We start from the raw sequence: 20,247 nt of genomic DNA, 5'->3' as shown, positions 1-20,247 counted from the left end.
CATGTGCACACACAGACACACTCAGGCACAAACACAGACACACATACACCCAGACTCACATGTGCACACACAGACACACTCAGACACAAACACAGACACACATACACCCAGACTCACATGTGCACACACAGACACACACTCAGACATAAACACACTCACACACACACACACACACACACACACAGAGCATCATTAATCCCCAATCTCCGACTCCAGAGCCGATGTTCCTTCTCCAGCATTCTATGGAGTCAAAAACCGAAGTCTCTAATAAGAAAAAAGCCAGAGACCTCCTGGTCTGAGTTGCTGGTGGGGGGGTTGCCCTCCTCGCTGTTCCATCCAGCTCCCAGGGACCTCTGGGCTGGAGGAGGCTCCCCCAGCAAACAGCGCACCTTGTCGGGCAGCGTGGGGCAGGCGCCCACGATCTCGGCGTCTTCCCCGGAGAAGTACTCGTTGACGAGCAGGTTGTCGAGGAGACACTGGACGTTGTGGAGGTGGGTGACCAGGCGCTCTCGCTCCACCCGGAGCAGCCGGATGCACGAGCGGGAGTCCCGGGGCGCCGCCCTCGCCTCGGGGAGGGCCTGGGTGTCCATGGCTAAGGGACCTTCCCCAGCTTCACCTCTGGCTGCATCTGTCTCTGAGGTCTTTTGGCAAGCAGACCCTTCATGCCTGTGGCTTCTCCTTCCTCACCCAAGGCCTAGGAAAACAAAGGCAGTAGCTGTTAGTAAAACCGAGCAACCGCCCGGTCATTTTCTTCCGCTGAACCCAAATTAGAAAAGCGAATAAGCATTTATTAAGCACCTACTGTGTGCCAGGCCCAGCCTTGACAGACGGTCTCTTACTCAATCCTCATTACAACTCTAGCTCCATTGTACAGTTGAGGAAACAGGTAGATTAAATCCCTTCCCTGGGATCACACAGCGAGCGTGTTCGGGGCAGGATTGGCACTCAAGGCTCTCTCCTCCAAGCCAGCACTCTTGTCATGTTCTGCCTCCCATAGTCCTCTCTGGGAAAAGGAAAGGCAACATTAGCTATGAGCAAGGATTTTGCTTGAAACACAATTAGCTCGACTTTGTTTTCAAAAGACATAATCCTACAAAGGATGTGTATTCATTGAACAATTTTGCCTGCCGGGACTCCAGAAAATCACTTCAAACTGGGCAGTCATTTTCTTTTTCTTTCTTTCTTTTTTTTTATTATAATAACTTTTTATTGACAGAATCCATGCCTGGGTAATTTTTTTACATTATCCCTTGCACTCACTTCTGTTCCAATTTTTCCCCTCCCTCCCTCCACCCCCTCCCCTAGATGGCAAGCAGTCGTATATATGTTGAATATGTCGCAGTATATCCTAGATACAATGTATGTGTGCAGAACCGAACAGTTCTCTTGTTGCTCAGGGAGAATTGGATTCAGAAGGTAAAAATAGCCCGGGAAGAAAAACAAAAATGCAAACAGTTTACATTCATTTCCCAGTGTTCTTTCTTTGGGTGTAGCTGCTTCTGTCCATCCTTGATCAATTGAAACTGAATTAGGTCTCTTTGTCAAAGAAATCCACTTCCATCAGAATACATCCTCATACAGTGTCATTGTTGACGTATATAATGATCTCCTGGTTCTGCTCACTTCGCTCAGCATCAGTTCATGTAAGTCTCTCCAAGCCTCTCTGTATTCATCCTGCTGGTCGTTTCTTACAGAACAATAATATTCCATAACATTAACATACCACAATTTACCCAACCATTCTCCAATTGATGGGCATCCAATCAGTTTCCAGTTTCTGGCCACTACAAACAGGGCTGCCACAAACATTTTGGCACATACGGGTCCCTTTCCCTTTTTTAGTATCTCCTTGGGGTATAATGGGCAGTAATTTTCTAAGCAGGAATGGAAAGAGTTGCTAAATGAGGAACAAAAAGAGGAAACCAAGCAAAACCAGGAGCCCTCCAGCATCCCTTCTTTCTTGGATCTTTATTAATTTTAGTCACTTCTGGTTTACTAAGAAGTTATAAATTTCAGGAGAAAGAAGCTCCCCAGCATCCTTTCTTTTTTTGGATCCTTATTGATTTTAGTCATGTCTGGTTTACTAAGAAGTTATAAATTTCAGGAATAGAAGCCCTCCAGCATCCCTTCTTTTTGGGAGGTTCTGGGTTCCAGTTTTGGCTTGTGTGACTGTGCGGGAGCTGATAAATCTTTTGGGGCTTTGATGGTGAGTCTGAAGGCCTGCCTTGGAATTCCAGCTTTGCTGCTTATTATCCATGGGATCCTGGACAAGTTCAAGGACTGGGATTCAAATCCCGTGTCTAAGACTGACTTGCTTTGTGACTCTGGAGAAGTCATTTCCATCTGCTGGGTCTCAGTGTCCTCCAATGTAAGGGGCAGGGGTTGGACCTTCCAGCTTTAAGGCGAATGTCCCATAATGGGTCATTTCCCCCCTTCATTTTTCGTTTTTGTCATCTGTCAAATAAAATGATCTGCAAGGTCCCTTCTGTTGAAAGCTAGTGTGGGTGAGCCAAGGCGCTGACCTGTGGAAGGTGTGGCCAGAGGCCAAGAGCAGCCAAGAAAGGGCCAGGAGGGGCCGGTCAGGAGGGGCCAACCAGGAGAGGATGGGCCAGGAGGGGCCGGTCAGGAACCTTGGATGAACTCAGGATGTTTTCTGTGGTTTAGAATTTAACCCTGGTCAGGAGGGGTTTAGCGAGGATTGTCTAGACTTGATGTTTTTTGTAAGCAGATTCTCTCGGGAAATGCAGGTGCCAACAAGAAGGAAAGGCAAGTGATGGGGCGCAGCAGGAGGCGGAAGCACAGAGCGGGGCAGCCTGTTCCCAGAAGCCCTTGGGAATGCCAAACAGTTGGGGACAGGTCAAGAAGACCCAGTGGATTCCTTTGAGAAAATCCCCAGGCTTGGGTGGGGCTTGGGAGGCCTGTGCCAGAGTGCCAATTCAATCAGAATAGGGCACCAGCAGCGGAACCTGTCCTGGACCTGCTCCACGTGTGTCTGGTCTCAGGACTGGGGGAAGGGCCACCCCAGGAAGAGTCGAGGGGATGGCGGGAGGAAAGGAGATGCCTCAGTCAGTGTGAAGCCTTGGGGGCGGCGAGCCTTAGACATGCTCTAAGCTATGAGCCCGCTCCCAGAGCCGCTGGCGGCAGTTGTCCGACGGTTTCCTAGCGGTGTCCAGCTCCTTGTGATCCATTTGGGGTTTTCTTGGCAGAGATTGGCCATTTTCTTCTCCAGCTCATTTTACAGATGAGGAAACTGAGGCAGACAGCACGAAGTGACCTGCCTGGGGTCACATGGCTGGTCACGTTTGAGGCAAATTTGAATTCTAGCTGCCCAATGGTTGGCAGAAGGGAGGCTAATAATGTACTCGGTTAAGTCCAGGTCCCCTCCAAGCCCTGTCCTCTTGATGGAGGGAGGGCTGAGCGCACACCGCCTAGAGAAGTATCCCATCTTCATGAATGAGGGCTAGTGAACCATGCTGCCTCCGAAATGCATGAGCTATTTCACTTTTCCCAGCCTCAGTTTCTTAATCTGTAAAATGGAGATGATCACAACAGAGGTTGAAGCTGCCAGGTCATCATGAAGAAGAGCTCTAGGAGGTCACTTTATGGATGAGAAGATCCCAGTGTGGTGAAGACACTAGCCCAGGGTCACACAGTCCCGAGTGGGAGAGCTCTCTCCGCCCAGCTTCTCCAGCAGCTTTCTCTGCTGATCAAAATGCTTTGGCGTTTCTGCCACGGTGAGCCCCCTCATCCCTACCCCCCCAGGCAGCGTGGGTTACCCAGCAACCCCAGGCAGGGACTAGGGCATTCACAGTCGTGACTCAGCATGAGGCTGACGCCCATCAAACCTGACTGTCACTCAAATACAGCATCACTCTGACCAAGGACAGGTGCTAGTGGAAAAGCAGGCCGGCTGCCATTGTGGCTGGCACGCATCCCACTGACCCACGTACACACTTACATTGGATATCACCTGAAACCCGTAGGGAAAAGTGGGGCAGCTGCAGAGACAACAGGGTACAAAGGGACTTGTGGGAAGGCAAAGGGCCTGGATGCAAATCCTACTTCTGTCATCAGGGGTCGTGGATGGTTCCGTGAATACGGGAAGCAGACACAAGTTTTACCTGTGGGATAACAGCTAAAGCCCTGGACTGGAAGGCCTGAATTCAAATCCAAATCCCAGCCTGGGGTCCCATGTATGCAGAGAAGCAGATATGAGATCTCTCAACTGCCCTTCTTTATAGGAGGCCGGCGAGCCCCTCAGTGAAGCAGGATCCCCCCAGTGTCTGAACCAACCACCCATCTCTTGTAGGAAGCTGGCAAGCCCCTTAGTGAAGCAGGATCCCCCCAATGTCTGAACCAACCATCCTCTTGTAGGAGGCTGGCGAGCCCCTCAGTGAAGCAGGATCCCCCCCAGTGTCTGAGGCAGGGCGAGAAGCCAAGGGAGCTTTGGCAAATCAGGAGACTTCCCAGAATCTCTCAGTGATAGAAAGCTCTGGCAGGGAAAGCCAGCAGTGGGGGGAGGGAGGAGAGCAGCAGAGCTGGCAGGGACTTTTTAGAAAGCATGGCATCCGAAAACTGGCTTCCAGCCAACTGCAACCAACTTCTCCCAAGCTACCAAGGATCTAGGGATTGCCCAATCTCGTGCCCTTTTCTCAGACCCTTCTTCCCCTCCCGGCTTCTCTTTAAGAAGATTTATTTTCTATTTATTCACTTTATATTTAAAATACAGATGCTTCCATAGGGCCGGATTAGAACTGAGACTCCTTGAAAGGGAGACTGGTTCATGTTTGGGGGCCCCTTGGGCACACATGGCCTTACTGAACACCACCCCCTTCCTCGTGTCCTGTCCTGGATCTTCAGGTCCAGGCCACTAACTGCAGGGAGTCCTCCCTGGCCCTCCTCCCCTCTCCTGCACCCTCTTGTCTGGCAATCACCAATTTCCCTGGGTTCAGTGATCATCTCTGCTTAGTCCCAGTCTCTCTTTTAAACTCCAATGCTGCATCAACTGCTCAATCAATCAAGCATTTATTAGACACCTACGAGTGCCAAGTACTCTGGTAGGTGCTGGAGTCACAAATATAAGGAATGAACCAGTTCCCCCTTTCCAGGGGTCTATATTCCAAGGAGACCCACAGAAGCACCTTTACCTTAAATATAAAGTGAATAAATGTGCAGAGAAATGCTGTTAAAGGCAAGCGAGGGGAGGAGGAAGAGCTTTAACAGGTGTGGGGCCTCAGCAAAGGCTGCATGCAAATGATGCATGTTTGAGCGCCTCCGAAAGGGCAGAGCGGGGGTCTGTAAGACAGGTACGGAGTCCCTGAAAGGATGGCCAGCCAGGCCCGGGGCCCAGGGCCAACAGATGAGAGCATCACAGGAAACGGCAAGAAGACCAGTTGGCAGGACTGCCACGGGACAGGGGAGGCTGGGGTCTCCACTGAGGCTGGAAGGGATGGCTGGGTCATCCTGCAGGGCTTTAAAAGTGAAACAGGGATTTCTATTGCAGCCCAGAGGCCACAGGAAGCCAGCACTGCCTTGCCTAAATGGGTGAATTCACTTTGGCAGCAGTGTCGGGGATGGGCCACAAGAGACTCTGTGCCAGGAGACGAGTTAGGAAACTATTGCAAAACGAAGGCAGTGTCTGTCCGGAGGGGAGCTGGGCCAGGGACAGCAGGATCTGACAATGGACTGGCCACGCGGGGTGAGGGAGTGCCCTGCTCAGGACAATGCTGAGGGAGGTCAGCATTTATTAGATGGTGCAACAGTTAGAGCATTGGACTTGGGCAACAAGAAGGCATCAGTTCAAATCCAGCCTCAGATGCTTACAGTGTGACCCTGGGAAAGTCAGTTTACCTCGCTCTGCCTGTTTTCTTATCTGTAAAATGGGTATAATAATAGCACTTACTTCGTACTCATTGTGAAGATAAAATGAGATAGCTTTTGTAGACTATGTAAATACCAGCTACCATTCTTACTATTATTAATTACTATTATTAGTATTACTATTATTTATTCAGTGCTTATTTGAGATATTTTTGAGAGGTCCTGTAAATACTGATGGTGAGCCTCACATTTTCAATTGGATTTAGGCAGCTCAGATTCAACACGGCAAAGCCAGACTTCATTATTTTTTCCTCAGAAACAGCCCTACTTTTTTCCTCGTTTACTTCTATATTTCTCTTCCTCCCTTCTTACTTTTGAGGATACCAGAATCCCCCAGATGACATTCTCTACTTCTTACGCTCATTCGTGGCACACATCTCTTGGAAAGTCATTTCAATAGTGTCCGGCTTTCTGTGCCCCCATCTGAGGTTTTTTTTGGCAGAGATACTGGAGTGATTTGCCATTTTTTTCTCCAGATCATTGTGCAGATGAGGAAACTGAGGCAAATGACTTGGCCAGGACCACAAGTTGTCATTTCTTTCTACACATCTCTAGGATTCCTTTTCTCATCCCTCACACAGCCATCACCCTAGCTAAGTCCTTTCCTTAGATGACTACAGGAGCCTCCTAATTGGTCTCTCATCTCTCCATTCCACTCTACCCTTCATATAGCTATCAATATGATTTTCCTAAAGTATAGATCTGATGTCCTCATCCCTTAGGATCAAATAAACTCCTGCTCCTGAAGGCAGGCCTTCAGACTCACCATCAAACATTACTAATAAATACAGGAAATAAATACAGGAAACAAATAAATAAAGTATAAATATAAAATAAATAAAGTATTTAAAGCTTTTTATAAGCTGGGTCTTTGCTACCTTTCTGTTCTTCCATGTTACTCTCTTCTTTGATGCTACAGTCTGACCATGCTGCCTACCTGCTCTTCCCCCTTTCTCTCTTTTTCAATTTGTTTCAGAAGTCATTCCCCTTCCTAGAATGCTATTCCTTCTCAACTTAACAATTTGGAGTAATCCCTGGCTTCCTTTAAGATTCAGCTTAAGCATCACATGACACGAGGAGCTTTTTCCAGTTGCTCCCAGCTGCTAATGTCCTTGTCCTTTAAGGATACCTTCCATTTGCTCAGTCCCTATCTTGTTTATATCTCTCTATATTCATGACGATTCCACCAACAGAATATAAATCCCTTGAGGACAAGGGCTATATTTGCTTTGTCTTTATCTCTCCAGTACTTAGTATAGTGGACACAAACTTGTACACTTCAAGGTGTCTGCCTTTTCATGGGTAGTAGTTTGGTACTGACAGGGGCATAAAAAGTACCTTTGGGTAAAGGAACAAAAAGAATTAAATCAAATGGTAAAGGATTTTAAATTTCAAATATAAAAAAAACATAGGTGTCAGAGATGAAGGCTATATACATTGGACTTATTTGAAGACGATGGAATGGCTGGAGCTGCAGAGCACTGTGGTCCCTCAGCTCATTTGCATGTGGCTGTTTTAAGACTTTAACAGATAAAACTCACAAAATGAAAACCTAGATTAACAGAAACCAGAGGATAGTGAAGTGAGCATTGTTAATGTTATAAGGGAGATTTGGTGAGTGTTTAACTCATAGAAGAGACCAGAAGGCTTGACTTAGGTCACTGAAAGTGAAAGTGAAAGGATGTAGGTGAACCCCGAACCCCGAAGATTTGGAGGCAGGTCCCCTGTCCTGCTGGAGCAGCCAGGTACAGAAGACTGAAAAGTCTATGAAATTCCTGATTGGTATGAAAGTCTCTATTAGCTATTTCCCTTCAGCATCGCCTAGACTTTGAGAAAGATGTAGTCTCTCAGAAGGGCATGTTGGCTTCCAGCCTCAGAAAAAGACAAGCTGCCTACTGAACCCTGCAGGAGTCATGGAAGTACCCTCCACTGTGAATACGCCATCCCATACATGTGACACAGTCACATAGGGACTTCTACTTACTTTTCCTAGATGATGTCCAGACAGCCTGGGCCACTTTGGGGCAGCTCCAATCGTTAAAAGTCCTTCCTAATTATCAGCCCAAAATATGACTCTTTGCAATTTCTGCCCCTTGAGGCCAAATAGATCAACTCTACTTTTTCCCTCCATGACAGCCCTTCCAATAACAGAAGACAGCATCTCATCCCCCAGCCTTCTCTTCTCTAGGTTAGGATCCTTCAATAGGTCTTCATAAAAATGGAAGCCCTTCACCATCCAGATTGCCCTCCTTTCCACAGGCTTGGTCTTATCCCAAAATTGTGAAGAAAAAAGAATTCACAGGCATCTTTCTTATCTCTCCATCCTTCTGCCATGTGTCTGGGAACACATGGTGCCTTTCTTTTGTGTTTCTGCTCTTCCTAAACTGTGATGGCAGCTTGGTGGCACAAAGGATATAGCACCAAGCCTGCAGGTAAAAGACCTGAGTTCAAATTCAGCCTCAGACACTTACTAGCTGTGTGACCCTGAGCAAGCCACTACACCTCTGTCTCTGTTTCCTCAACTGTAAAATGGGGATAACAACAATAACCCTTCCCAGGGTAGCTGTGAGGATCAGGTGGGATGGTATTTGTAAAGCTAAAAGCATAGCACAGTGCCTGGAATATAGTAGGTTCTTAATAAACTTACATTTTTCTTTTTACTATTCAAGATGGACCATTCTAGGGATAATATTGAAATCCAAGTCTCTCTTGACTCCCAAGTCCAGGGCTCTTCTTACCACTTCATGCTGCCTCTTCAACAAAGGACTGCTGAGGTGGCAAGAATATTTCACTAAGAAGTGGAAATAGGATTACAACCTGGCCTTGGGGATGCCTATCCCAGAATTCTAGCCAAAAGGCTGGACGGGATACTGGAGTCAACTCCACTTGAACCTGCCAGTGTATGGGAACTTAGCTGACCATAATAGTTGGCAGGAAGCCATCTGAGGTCTAGCAGGAAGTGATCTGGGAGGACAGTAAGAAGCACAGGAGGCAGAAACACAAGAGCCTTATTCCCAGGGACTCTAGGCCAGTTGGGCCAAGATGTAGAGAGATCCATTTTCCAAGGAATGGGGTAATGAAATTCATCCTACTTATCCCTGACTGAAACAGAGGAGTTTCAACAGACTTCCTGACCACTGGACTTGGTGGTTGTCCCACTATTAATCTAAGGCAGGGAAGGGAAATCATTCTTTCTTTCTTTTTTTTCCTAGTAAATTTATTTATTTTTAAACACACGTTACTTTATGAATTGTGGGAAAGAAAAATAAGAGCAAAAGGGGAAAACCATGGGAGAGATTAAAAATAACAAACAAAAAAGAAGTGAACATAGCATGTATTGATTAACATTCAGTCTCTAGTTCTTTTCTGGTTGCAGATGGCATTTTCTGTCCAAAGTCTATTGGGATTGCTTTGGATCATTGTCCCACTGAGAAGAAGTAAGTCTTTCATGGCTGATCATCACACGTTCTTGCTATGACTGTGTACAATATATTTCTGGTTCCGCTTGTTTCACTCAGCATCAGTTCATATAAATCTTTTCAGACCTTTCTAAAATAAGCTTGTTCCTCATTTTTTAACAGAACAATAATATTGCATTACCTTCATGCACCACAGCTTGTTTAGCCATTCCCCAATTGATGGGCATCCATTCCTCTTCCAATTCTTTGCCACCACAAAAAGAGCTGCTATAAACATTTTTGCACAGGTGAGTCCTTTTCCCTCCTTTAAGATTTTCTTGGGATACAGACCCAGTAATGGTACTGCTGGGTCAAAGGATAGCCACAGTTTTATAGTCCTTTGGACATAGAGGAATTTTTTTTTCTGCCAAGGGCCATTTGGATATTTATAAAAATATTCACAGGCCATACAAAATTACCAACTTTACAGACCTCAAGCAGTGGGAGGTTAATGTTCCAATTTTCCTCTCTCTCTCTCTCTCTCTCTCTCTCTCTCTCTCTCGACAATTTGGGTTAAGTGACTTGCCCAGGGTTACACAGTTAGGAGCTATTAAATGTATGAGGCTAGATTTGAACTCAGGTCCTCCTGATTTCAGGGTCAGTTCTCTATTCACGGAGCCATCTAGTTGTCCCTTAGAATATATTTTTTAAAAAGGGATGCCTGATGAGCATTTAAAAAATTAAACATAAATCACAGGAATAGTCAAATTGAAGGGATACGGGGAAAAGGCACACTAACTAGTGATTAAGTGATTAAGACATAAACCTTTGAGAAAGAAATTTGGAATTATGGTCATAATCTTTGATCCTACTGATTTTTCTGCTAGATTATTCCTTAAAGAGATAATTGATGAAAAGAAATAATATTTATATTTATTTTTATTTATAGTACAGCTATTTATAGGAGCACTTTTGGTATTAACCAAGAAATGGAAACAAAGTAGATGCCCATCAACTGGGGAATGACTAAACAAATGATGGAATACGGCTGTGCTATGAGAAACAATGAAAGTGATGAACACAAAAGAAGCGTGAAAAGATTGCCATGAATAGATGCAAGCAAAGGCAGTAGAGCTGGGATAACAAGGTTAAGAATAAAAGCTACAAAATAACCAAAGATGAATGCTGGGAAATTATAAAGAATAGCCTGATGCTGAAGAAAAGATAGAAGTCACCTCCGGCTGTTCCTTAGCACAAGTGGTGAGAAGAGATTCCCGAATGTGGAACACTACATATGTTGTCATGATTCTCCCTCCCTCCATTATTGGTTGTGCTGATTTTCTCCCCTCTTTTTTCTGTTTTTCTTTTTAATTTCTTATAAAGGATGGCTCTTGGGAGGAAGTAGGGGAAGAGATACAGGGAGAAATTTAGGCAATATAAAAACAAAAGCTATCAATAAAAATATATTTTTAAAATTTCTAGTATTTTATTTTTCCAATTACATGTAAAGATGATTTTCAATGTTCATTTTTGTAAGATTTGAGTTTCAAATTTTTTTTTCTTTCTCCCTTACCTACCTCCTCCCCAAGACAGCAAGGAATTTAATATGGGTTATACATATACAATCATTTTAACCAAAAAAAAATTCTTTTTTAAAAAGGGAAGTGATGATCACTAGAAACTGGGAGGGGTTATCAAAAGCAAGTTATTTTAACCATACTTCCTTTTTTAAAAAGGGTTACTCAACTGGCATAGCAGGGGAATATCATGAGCACAACAATTCTAGATTTTTAAAAAGACAAATTTCTCAAGATAGCTTTGTGGACAAGAGGGAGAATATGAGTGTAGACTGAATGACAGCAAAATTAGTGGGTGTGGAAAGTTGAATAACCTAAAGCAAAGTGACTGGAATTTAGAGCAATAGTAGAGGAAGGTTTCCACTATAGAACTCTAGGGATGTGTACTTGATCTCAGGCTGTTCTACATTTTTAAAAAAATGTCTTACCACAATATTGATGGCAAATGTGTCCCATTTATAAATGAAAAGAAAGCAAAGCCAGGATCCAAAGACATTTAGGAAGATTAGAACCCCGGGCAGAATCTAATGGGATGAAAGTTTGGAAAAGATAAAATATACAATCCTGCACTTGGATTCAAAAACAAAATTACCTCAATATAGGGTGAGGGATGATGAGGTAGATAGTGAGACCCAGAAAAGAGAGTGCCAGGCTTGGTGTCAGGAAGACCTGAATTCAAGTCTTAATTCTACATCTAGGGGATGATGGATGAATGTAGACCTCTTTGGGCAAGAAATTGTTTACTGTTGGATCTATAAAGAAGGGAAGAATTCATGACCAAACAAGATAGAGAGTATTATGAAATGTAAAATGAATAATTTTGATTATATTAAACTAAAACGTTTTTACACAAACAAATCTAATATAACTAAGATTAGAAAGAAAGTAGAAAGCTGGGAAACAATATTTATAGTAAGTGTCTCTGATAAAGGCCTCATTTCTCAAATATATAGACAATTGAATCAAATTTATAAAAGGTCAAAGGATATAAATGGGCAGTTTTCAGATTTAAAAAAAATCAGTTATCTATAGTCATATAAAGAAATGCTCTAAATAATTATTGATTAGAGAAATACAATTTAAAACAGCTCTGAGATATCACCTAACACCTATCAAATTGGCTAACATGAAAGAAAAGGAAAATGATAAATGTTAGAGATAACGTGAGAACCTTGGGACCCTTATGCATTGTTGGTGAAGTTGTGAACTGATCCAACCATCCTGGAGAGCAATTTAGAATTATGCCCAAAGGACAATTAAACTATGCATACCCTTTGATCCAGCAACACTACTGCTACAACTGTATACTAAAGAGATCATAAAAAAAGGGACAGGACTTACATGCACAAAAAAATACTAATAGCTCTTTATGGGAGGGGAACAAATTAGAAATTGAAGGGAAGTCCATGGATTGAAGAATGGTTGAACAAGCTGTGGTATGTGAATGTAATGAAATACTATTGTGCTCAAAGAAATGAGCAGGTGGATTTCAGAAAACCTGGGAAGACTTACATGAATTGATACAAAGTGAACTGAGCAGAACCAGGAGAACATTGTATACAATAACAGCAACATTGTGCAGTGATAGACTTAGCTCCTCTTACAATGCAATAACTCAAGACAATTGCAAAGAACTCATGATGAAAAATGCTGACATCTAGGAAAAGAATCTGAAAGCAGATAGAAACCTAGTACTTTAACTTTCTTCATTATTTTTTTATTGCTTCCCTTTTGGTCTGTTTCTTCATTCACAACATGACTAACATGAAAATATGTTTTACATGAATGCACATAAATAACCTTTATTATATTGCTTACTGTTTTTGGAAAGGGGGAGGAAGAAAAATTTTGAACTCAAAATTTTATAAAGATGAATATTAAAAGTTTGTCTTTACATATAATTAAGAAAAAGTACAATAAAAATACAGTTCTCTCTGAGCCTCAGTTTCCTTGTCTGTAAAGAATAATAATGCCTAGAATACCTAATTCCCAGAGTTGTTATGAAGTCTGTAAGCTCAAACAGGCTATAGCAACATTATTTTTCTTATTGAGGAAGCTGTGTTGTTATGTGAATAGAGCGCTGAACTTGAAGTCAGGAAGATCTGAATGTGAATTTTGTCTCATTACCTATGTGCAAGTCATGTGCTCTGTGACCCTGAGTTTCCTCATCTGTAAAATGGAGTTGTCGGGATAAAATAAAATAATATGTATAAAGCACTTTGCAAACCTTAGAGGGCTATATAAATGCTAGCTATTATTGTGGTTGCTGCTACTAGATAGCAAGTCATGTCAAAAAGGACCTGGGCCACAAACTCAAGGAGTCATCCTGGGACAAGGCAGCTAAGACATTTAATGTAGAATCAGTCTGTGGTAAGAGGAACAATGTTCTGATCACCAGGCTGAGACTGGTCTGATCACATATGGAGCACCACACTCAGTCTGAGAGCCATATTTGGAAGGACCCTAAGAAGCTAGGATGAGTCCACCATGATGGTGATGGGCTCAGTTCTCTCTCTGGATTGAATAAGAGCAGCTCTTGCCCTCATTGACACAAAAGCCTGGAAAATTCCCAATATATGGTCCTCCCTACCAAGTTTTCTCTGCTCAGGCCAGGCACCTCTAGTTCCTAAAAGATAGCAATTGTCACAGCATTTATTGACACTATGACTGTAGATTTGCAGCAAGGAATGTGGAGAATTGTTTGGTGCTGAAAGAAAATTTAAGAACCAACAGCTCTCTCTGAAACTATTCTTGACACTTGGTTGGTTGGCAATCCAGCAGAGTCCTTCACACTGGAGGAAAGCCACCAAACCAATTAAGGCTCCATCAGCCCACTCTCTCGTGTTTATATTTCCTAAAGTATCCACAGATCCCTCCTTAGAGGATGTGCTGTTCCTCCTAGATAATGTTGACAAGAACTTAACTGATATGTGCCTTCTGGAAGCTAGCGGGAACTAATGAAAAGAATAAAAGAAAGAGGGAAGAGGGGGAGGACAGAGAGAAAGAGAGGAAAAAGAAGTGAAGGAAGATGAGGAGAGAAAAAGAAGAGGAGGAGGGAGAGAGAGAGAAAAAAGGAGAAGAAAAGGAGGATGAAAGAGAGGAGGAGGAGGGGAAGAGGAAAGCAAAAAGAAGAGGAGGTGGAAGAGGGAGAAATCCAGAGAGAAAAGAGAGGGGAGGAGAAAAAGAAGGAAGAGGAGGCAGTTGAAGAAGAGAAAAAGGAGAGAGAAAGAAGAAAAAAAGGAGGAATAACAGGAAAGAGAAAGAAAGAAAAAGAGAAGAGAGAGACAGAGAGAGGAGGAGGAGGAGAAGAAGGAAGAGGAGAAGGAGGAGAAGGAGGAGGAGAAGAAGAAGAAAGAAGAAGAAGGAAGAGGAGAAGGAAGAGGAGAAGGAAGTGGAAGAAGAGGAAGAAGAGAAAAAGGAGAGAGAAAGAAGAAAAAGGGAGGAACAGGAGGAAAAAGAAAGAAAGAAGAAAGAGGAGGAGAAGAGAGAAAGAGAAATGGGGGTGGGGAGAAAAGACAAATAATGAATAGAAAATATATGGCAAAGGGTGAGGAGTTACACACCCTACTATAAATTAAATGTCATTTAAAGAATGCGGCTGTGTATGAATACCAATTCCAGGAAACAGGGAGCTTTCTGCTTGAGGGAGGGGACTGTATTTTGTCCCTTTTTGATCACCAGCCCTTGGCACAGTGCCTAGCACATAGTAGGAGCTTAATAAATGCTTCCCGACTGGCTGATCCTCAGACTCTCAAGACTCCGAGCTGTTAAGGGCCGTTAAACAGTCCCCCAATTTTCCAGAACTAATCATACATCTTCCTGTTCAATCTCTCACCTCCAGTATGTATCCCTCTAACTGTAATCAGATTCAGGTTTCTTACAAATTAAGCTGGTCCTGCCACTCCCACCATCCCATGGAGAGAGTATTACTTCTAGAATGCCAGGGCCTGGGGTCAAGAGCTGCTCCTAGAGTTTACTACATGTCATTAGGCATATCACTTAAACCGTCTGTGCCTCAGTTTCCTCATCGAAAGTGGGGAAGCTGGGCTAGATAGGGTGAGGTCTCATCTAGCTTTGAATCTATGATCAGGGAAACTTACTTTTCAGCTCACAATCTTTCATAGGTTCTCTCTGCCTACTTTGTAAAGTTTAAACTCCTCTGCCTGGTATTCAAATCCCTACACAATCTAGCACTTTTATTGTTCATTTGTTTCAGTCACATCTGACTTCGTGACTCCATTTGAGGTTTTCTTGGCAAAGATACTAGAGGGAGATGTCATTTCTTTTCCACATTATTTGAAACTGAAGTAAACAGGGTGAAGTGACCTGCCCAGGGTCATGGAGCTAGGAAGTGTCGGAGGTCAAATTTGAACTCAGGTCTTCTGGAATCCAGATTCAGCAGATTCTCTGCTGTACCCCCAGCTGCCCGGAAGGTAATACTAGCTTATCTCATATTCTTGTCCTATATCTGTACCCCGGCCAATCTAGACAAATGGGGCCATACCTGAAATTCGGAAACAATCTTTTACCTCCCTACCTTTATTTGTATAATTCCCCATGCTAGGAATGGCCTACACCCTCTCTTCATTGCCCCTGCCCCTCCCTCCTAATAGCCTTGAGGATCACAGATTTAGAACTGGTAAGGACTCCAGAAGTAGCTTAGTCCAATCTCCTCACCTTACAGAAGAAGAAACTGAAGCCTGGAGTTGTTAAAAGTGGTCTCACAAATAGACATTTCAACCTGCTAGAGCCTCTCTCCACTGCACCCTACTAACCCATCTTTGAAAGCAAATGCCATCTCTTCCGGGAAGCCTTCACTGGTTCCCTCCATTGGTAGAGATACTTCCTCTATGATCTCACAGAGATTTCTTTCAGCCAACTCATGAATCAAGCCACACTATGCCTCCTCCTTAGAGGCTTCCTAGAGCTAATCTCAGAGTCAGGAGACTTGGGTTCAAGACCACCTCTGACACACGTCTGTGGTCCTGGGGAGGTCTCTTAATTTCTCAATTTCTTAATTTCTCAGTGTCCTGGGTAACAAGTGGCAATCTGCATTAGTAGAAGTTTCCACACTGTAAATCCCCAATGCCAATTGGAACACAGGCATTGGGGACAGGAGTCATTGGAACGCTCCATAAGGGTTTGGCACCTCATTTTATCTAAACTCTTCCTTTGCCTCAGCACACCTAGAAACATGCTTGGTAAACAACAGACACACACCTCTGGTTTGAAGGAATGCTTACTTACCAACCACTGCCTGTCTTCCTTCTGCCCTAGCTAGCAATCTCGGCACTCGAGAACTACATTTCTATCAAAATAAATATTGTGCATCCACCCTAATCACTTTTGTCAACAACAGTCTCACATTTAGTTTAGTTTTGTTTTTTTTTCCTTTTGAAATGATATGAAGCTTTTTAAACAATAGGTCTAGGTGAGGGTTAAAGGGGAAAGTCTGAAAAATTGCAGGTTGGGGAAAGTCATGGGCATTGAGAAAGTGGGACTCTTTTCTCTAGTGCTGTATATCGTATCCTCTCTCAGCACAGAAGAGACAGTATATTCCTAATTGTGTGTGTGTGTGTGTGTGTGAGTGTGTGTGTGTGTATGTGTGTGTGTGAGTGTGTGTGTGTGTATGTGTGTGTGTGTGTGTGAGTGTGTGTGTGTGTGTGAGTGTAACATACTTTTAGAGAAGTGTCTGAGGCACTGAAAGGCCAAGGATCTTTCCCAATAAGTGTCAGAGGCAAATTTTCCTGCCCCTGGGCCTGCCCCTGTGCTCTCCACACCAAGTTAGGCTGCCTTTCATAAGTATCATGAAATGTCCAAAACAATGGCTACCTTCAAGAGGAGCCCAAGGAAGCACTGCCATCTTCATGAAAAGATTCATTTTCCTCAAGCCCATAAACAGAAAGGGGAGGGAGGGACAGCAATGGCAAGGACAAAGAACAGACTTGTTTTCCACAGTTTCTCTTGCTGAATTTCTAGTTTGGGGTTCGCAGACAGTACTTTTCAAATGTGTTTAAATGAATTAAAGGAATCCTTGGGTTACAAACTCTTGTCAGTTGATCCTCTGTTAATGGATCTGTAGATTTAGAACCTGAAGGGCTTTCAGAAATCATCTAGTCTACTTTCTCCCATTTTACAGATAAAGAAACTGAGGCCAGAGAATTTAAGAAATTTGCCCAAAGACTCACATGTCAAAAGCGATAGAATCAGGATTCAAATCTGAGCCCTCTGTTTCCAAATCTGGGTCTCTTTCCATCCCACCATGATGATTCCAATACAGTATTATCCAGATTGACACTAGCTAAGAAATCAGATGGTCTGCTTGCTCTCCTACCATATGTAGGTTACATGAGAAAAACAAGATGTCAAAGAACTTGGATTGCCATTTGCCAGTTTTGTGATCCTGAATAATTCAGTTAAATTTTCCGAGCCTCAGTTTCTTCTTCTGTACAGTGGGCAAAATACTGTGGAAAGCACCTTATAAGTCACTATTTCCTGTGTGTCCTCATGAGAATCATGACTTCTCTGGGCCTCAGTTTTCTTATCCAAAAAATGAAAAGCCGAGATGTATCCATTCTAGATCTAGACCTCTGATCGCACAAACTCAAAGGGCTATGGAGCAAAGTTACGGAAGGATTTTCTTTCCCGAGAAAATAATGGCCATGTTACAAAACTATGCTTTTGGGGGGTCCAGACATCTGATTTCCACTCATCCCAGGAAGTTTCATTTCACCTGCTGCAGGTCACAAAGTAAGGGGACAGGGGCAGGATACAGACACTTGGGTTTCGACTCCAAGGCAAGCCAAGATATTGCTTCATTCTGCTTCCAGTTTTATGTAGAGAAACAAAAAAGAACTACCCCAAAATATAAACCACAAATAGTTCCCCCTGTACTTTTATACAATGGTGGGGGGATGTGTGTGTATGTTGTGTATCCACTATGTTTGGTAGAGCACAGGATGTGGAGACTGAAAGATTCAAATTTAACATCAGATACTTGATGTTTGACCTTGGACAAATCATCTAATGTCTCTCAGCCTCAGTTTCCTCACCTGTAAAGATAGGGATAACAGCCTACTTAATAGAGTTGTTAAAGATGAAAGAGATAATATTTCTAGAGCACTTAAATAATGCTTGGGAAACAATAGATATTTAATAATATTTATTTTCTTCCTATACAGGCACACTCACACACTAATGGTAAATAGTTGTAGTCTGGGGGTGGGGGGGATTTGAGCTGCTCCTCTCCCCAACCTTATTTCTTTTGGACCAACTTGACAGTTTCCTGGATCCTAACTCCCACCCTCACTCGTTTTGTTTGTGGTTTGTGGTTGTTTGTGCTGTCCCTCTAGCCACCCTGTCCAGATTGCTATTCCCCTTGTGATAGAGTCCTACCCACCCCCACTCTCACTTTCTATCTCTAGCTTTGGGCTCGGAAATCAAATCAACATTATTATTCTATCATCGTTCCTGGAAAGAGCGTGTCAGTCAATTATTCGATAGCTACAGTGACTTCAGTGACTCTTCAGTGACTTCCTTGTACACTGTTCCCCTAGACATGTTTCCCCCTTCCACCTTTGCAGAATGCAAACTCTGTGAGAGCAGAGAGAGACTCAATTCTGTCTATGTATCCTCAGCATAGCACAGAGCCTGGCACACAGTAATATACAGCTATGACCTTTTTTTTTCTTTCTTTTCTTCTTTCTTTTATCCATCCATCCATTCCTCCATTCATTCATTCATTCCTTTGTTCATTTCTAGCAGAGTGGAAGGAATGCTTGACTTGGGATTTTGAATCCTGGCTCTGTGACCCTCAGTGGACCATTTCACCTCTCTGAGGATCAGTTTCCTTTCCTGCAAAAAGGATAGTCCTATTTGCACCATTTCACAGGGTTTCTGTAAATAATGAATGTGTTTGTTTGTTTTAGGTACTTAAAGTGCTTTGGAAATGAATCATTAGGAAGATGCTCCAAGGGTGATGGGAAATGTTGGACTACTTAGGCCCCGAGAATCTGGCAGTAGTAACTGGAAATCAAGTTTGCTCCCCTCTAAAGATTAGAGTAAGAAGAGATCTGTGAGATAGCTTGGGACAGGCTTTACCACTTTTTGTGGCAATATTGCTCATTTCTCTAGATTAGAGTAAGAAGAGATCTGTGAGATAGCTTGGGACAAGCTTTACCACTTTTGTAGCAATATTGCTCATTTCTCTAAAAATCAGAGTAAGGAGAGATCTGTGAGATAGCTCGGGACAGGCTTTGCCACTTTTTGTGGCAATATTGCTCATTTCTCTAAAGATTAGAGTAAGAAGAGATCTGTAAGATAGCTCAGGACAGGCTTTACCACTTTTTCTGGCAATAGTCTAGATTAGCCTCTAGACTTGTTTTCTAAATCCCATTTTGTTGCTGACATTTATGATGGAAGCCCATCCAAGTTCAGAGATTCCCTGAAACCTATTTATGCATGGGGGTTCCATGGACCCCAAGTTAAGAACTCCTAGTTTAGTGTAATCCCCTTGATTTTACAGAGGAGAAACTGAGGCATGGAGAGGGGAAGGGACTTGCCCACTTCGTGGAGCTAAAATGTCATCGCACCTGCTCTACTGATCCCAGATCCAAAGTACTTTCCCAGCGATTACACAAACAGGACAGTGTGAGAGGCTTCCCTGATCCAGCCGTCTCTGAAGCCCCCAGTCTAGGAGGTGGTGAAGGTTTTTCCATGCAAAAGAGTCCCTGTAGATTCTAGTGCCAGGAGAATAGCTGAGTGTTTGGCAGTGGGTTTAACCATTCACGAGCTGCAATGCCAACTTATCAAACTCCTTTCCTCCTAAGACACGAGTCAAGGCAGGAAGGCACGATTGCCATCAAACTAGCCTCTGATGAGCCCAAGGGGCATTTTGCAGGAGACAAGTCTAGACCTTTACTGGAGACAGTAAAAAAAGAAATAGGTATTGCATATTGCAATCAAGCGAATTTGCCCGGAAGAGAAAACAGTGCGCTTGTAAATTGTGAGAACAGTTTAGAGCCCAACCTGTGCAATATAAAATTCTGCACGTATGGCATTTTTAAGTCTCCCATTATTGGTATAGCTTGGTATAGTGAAAAAAAGCTTGCATTCTAGAGTCAGAGGACTTGGATTCAAATCCTAAGACTTGAAGACTCTAGACTCACTACGAGTCTGACTTAAGGCCGCTCCTAGTCCTAAGCAGTCTTACCTATAAAACAAGGGGGTTATTAGTTTCTGGAGTTCCTTCCAGCTGGTCCAGCACAGATTGTCTATGATCATACAGGCAGGAGGGAGATTTGAACATTGATCTTTCCTGAGGCTGGATTATAAACTAACTGGGGGCAGATACAAAATAGTTGCTGGGTGGTAGAGTTGCAGAGTATACAGTA

General features: G+C 43.3%; 1 protein-coding gene across 1 annotated transcript in view; it reads right to left on the bottom strand.

Annotated features, from left to right (window-relative positions):
- NOD1 (nucleotide binding oligomerization domain containing 1) overlaps positions 1 to 20,247 on the bottom strand; it is a 47,599-nt gene that overhangs the window by 19,390 nt on the left and 7,962 nt on the right. Inside the window, 2 exon segments of the mRNA XM_031940264.1 lie at positions 390 to 694; positions 803 to 1,003. Of these exon segments, the coding sequence (XP_031796124.1) occupies positions 390 to 590 (201 nt within the window). The 5' untranslated portion in view covers positions 591 to 694; positions 803 to 1,003.

The sequence above is a fragment of the Sarcophilus harrisii genome, chromosome 5 (genome assembly GCF_902635505.1).
Source record: "Sarcophilus harrisii chromosome 5, mSarHar1.11, whole genome shotgun sequence".
Taxonomy (NCBI): domain Eukaryota; kingdom Metazoa; phylum Chordata; class Mammalia; order Dasyuromorphia; family Dasyuridae; genus Sarcophilus; species Sarcophilus harrisii.
This window is presented reverse-complemented; position numbering and strand designations above follow the sequence as displayed.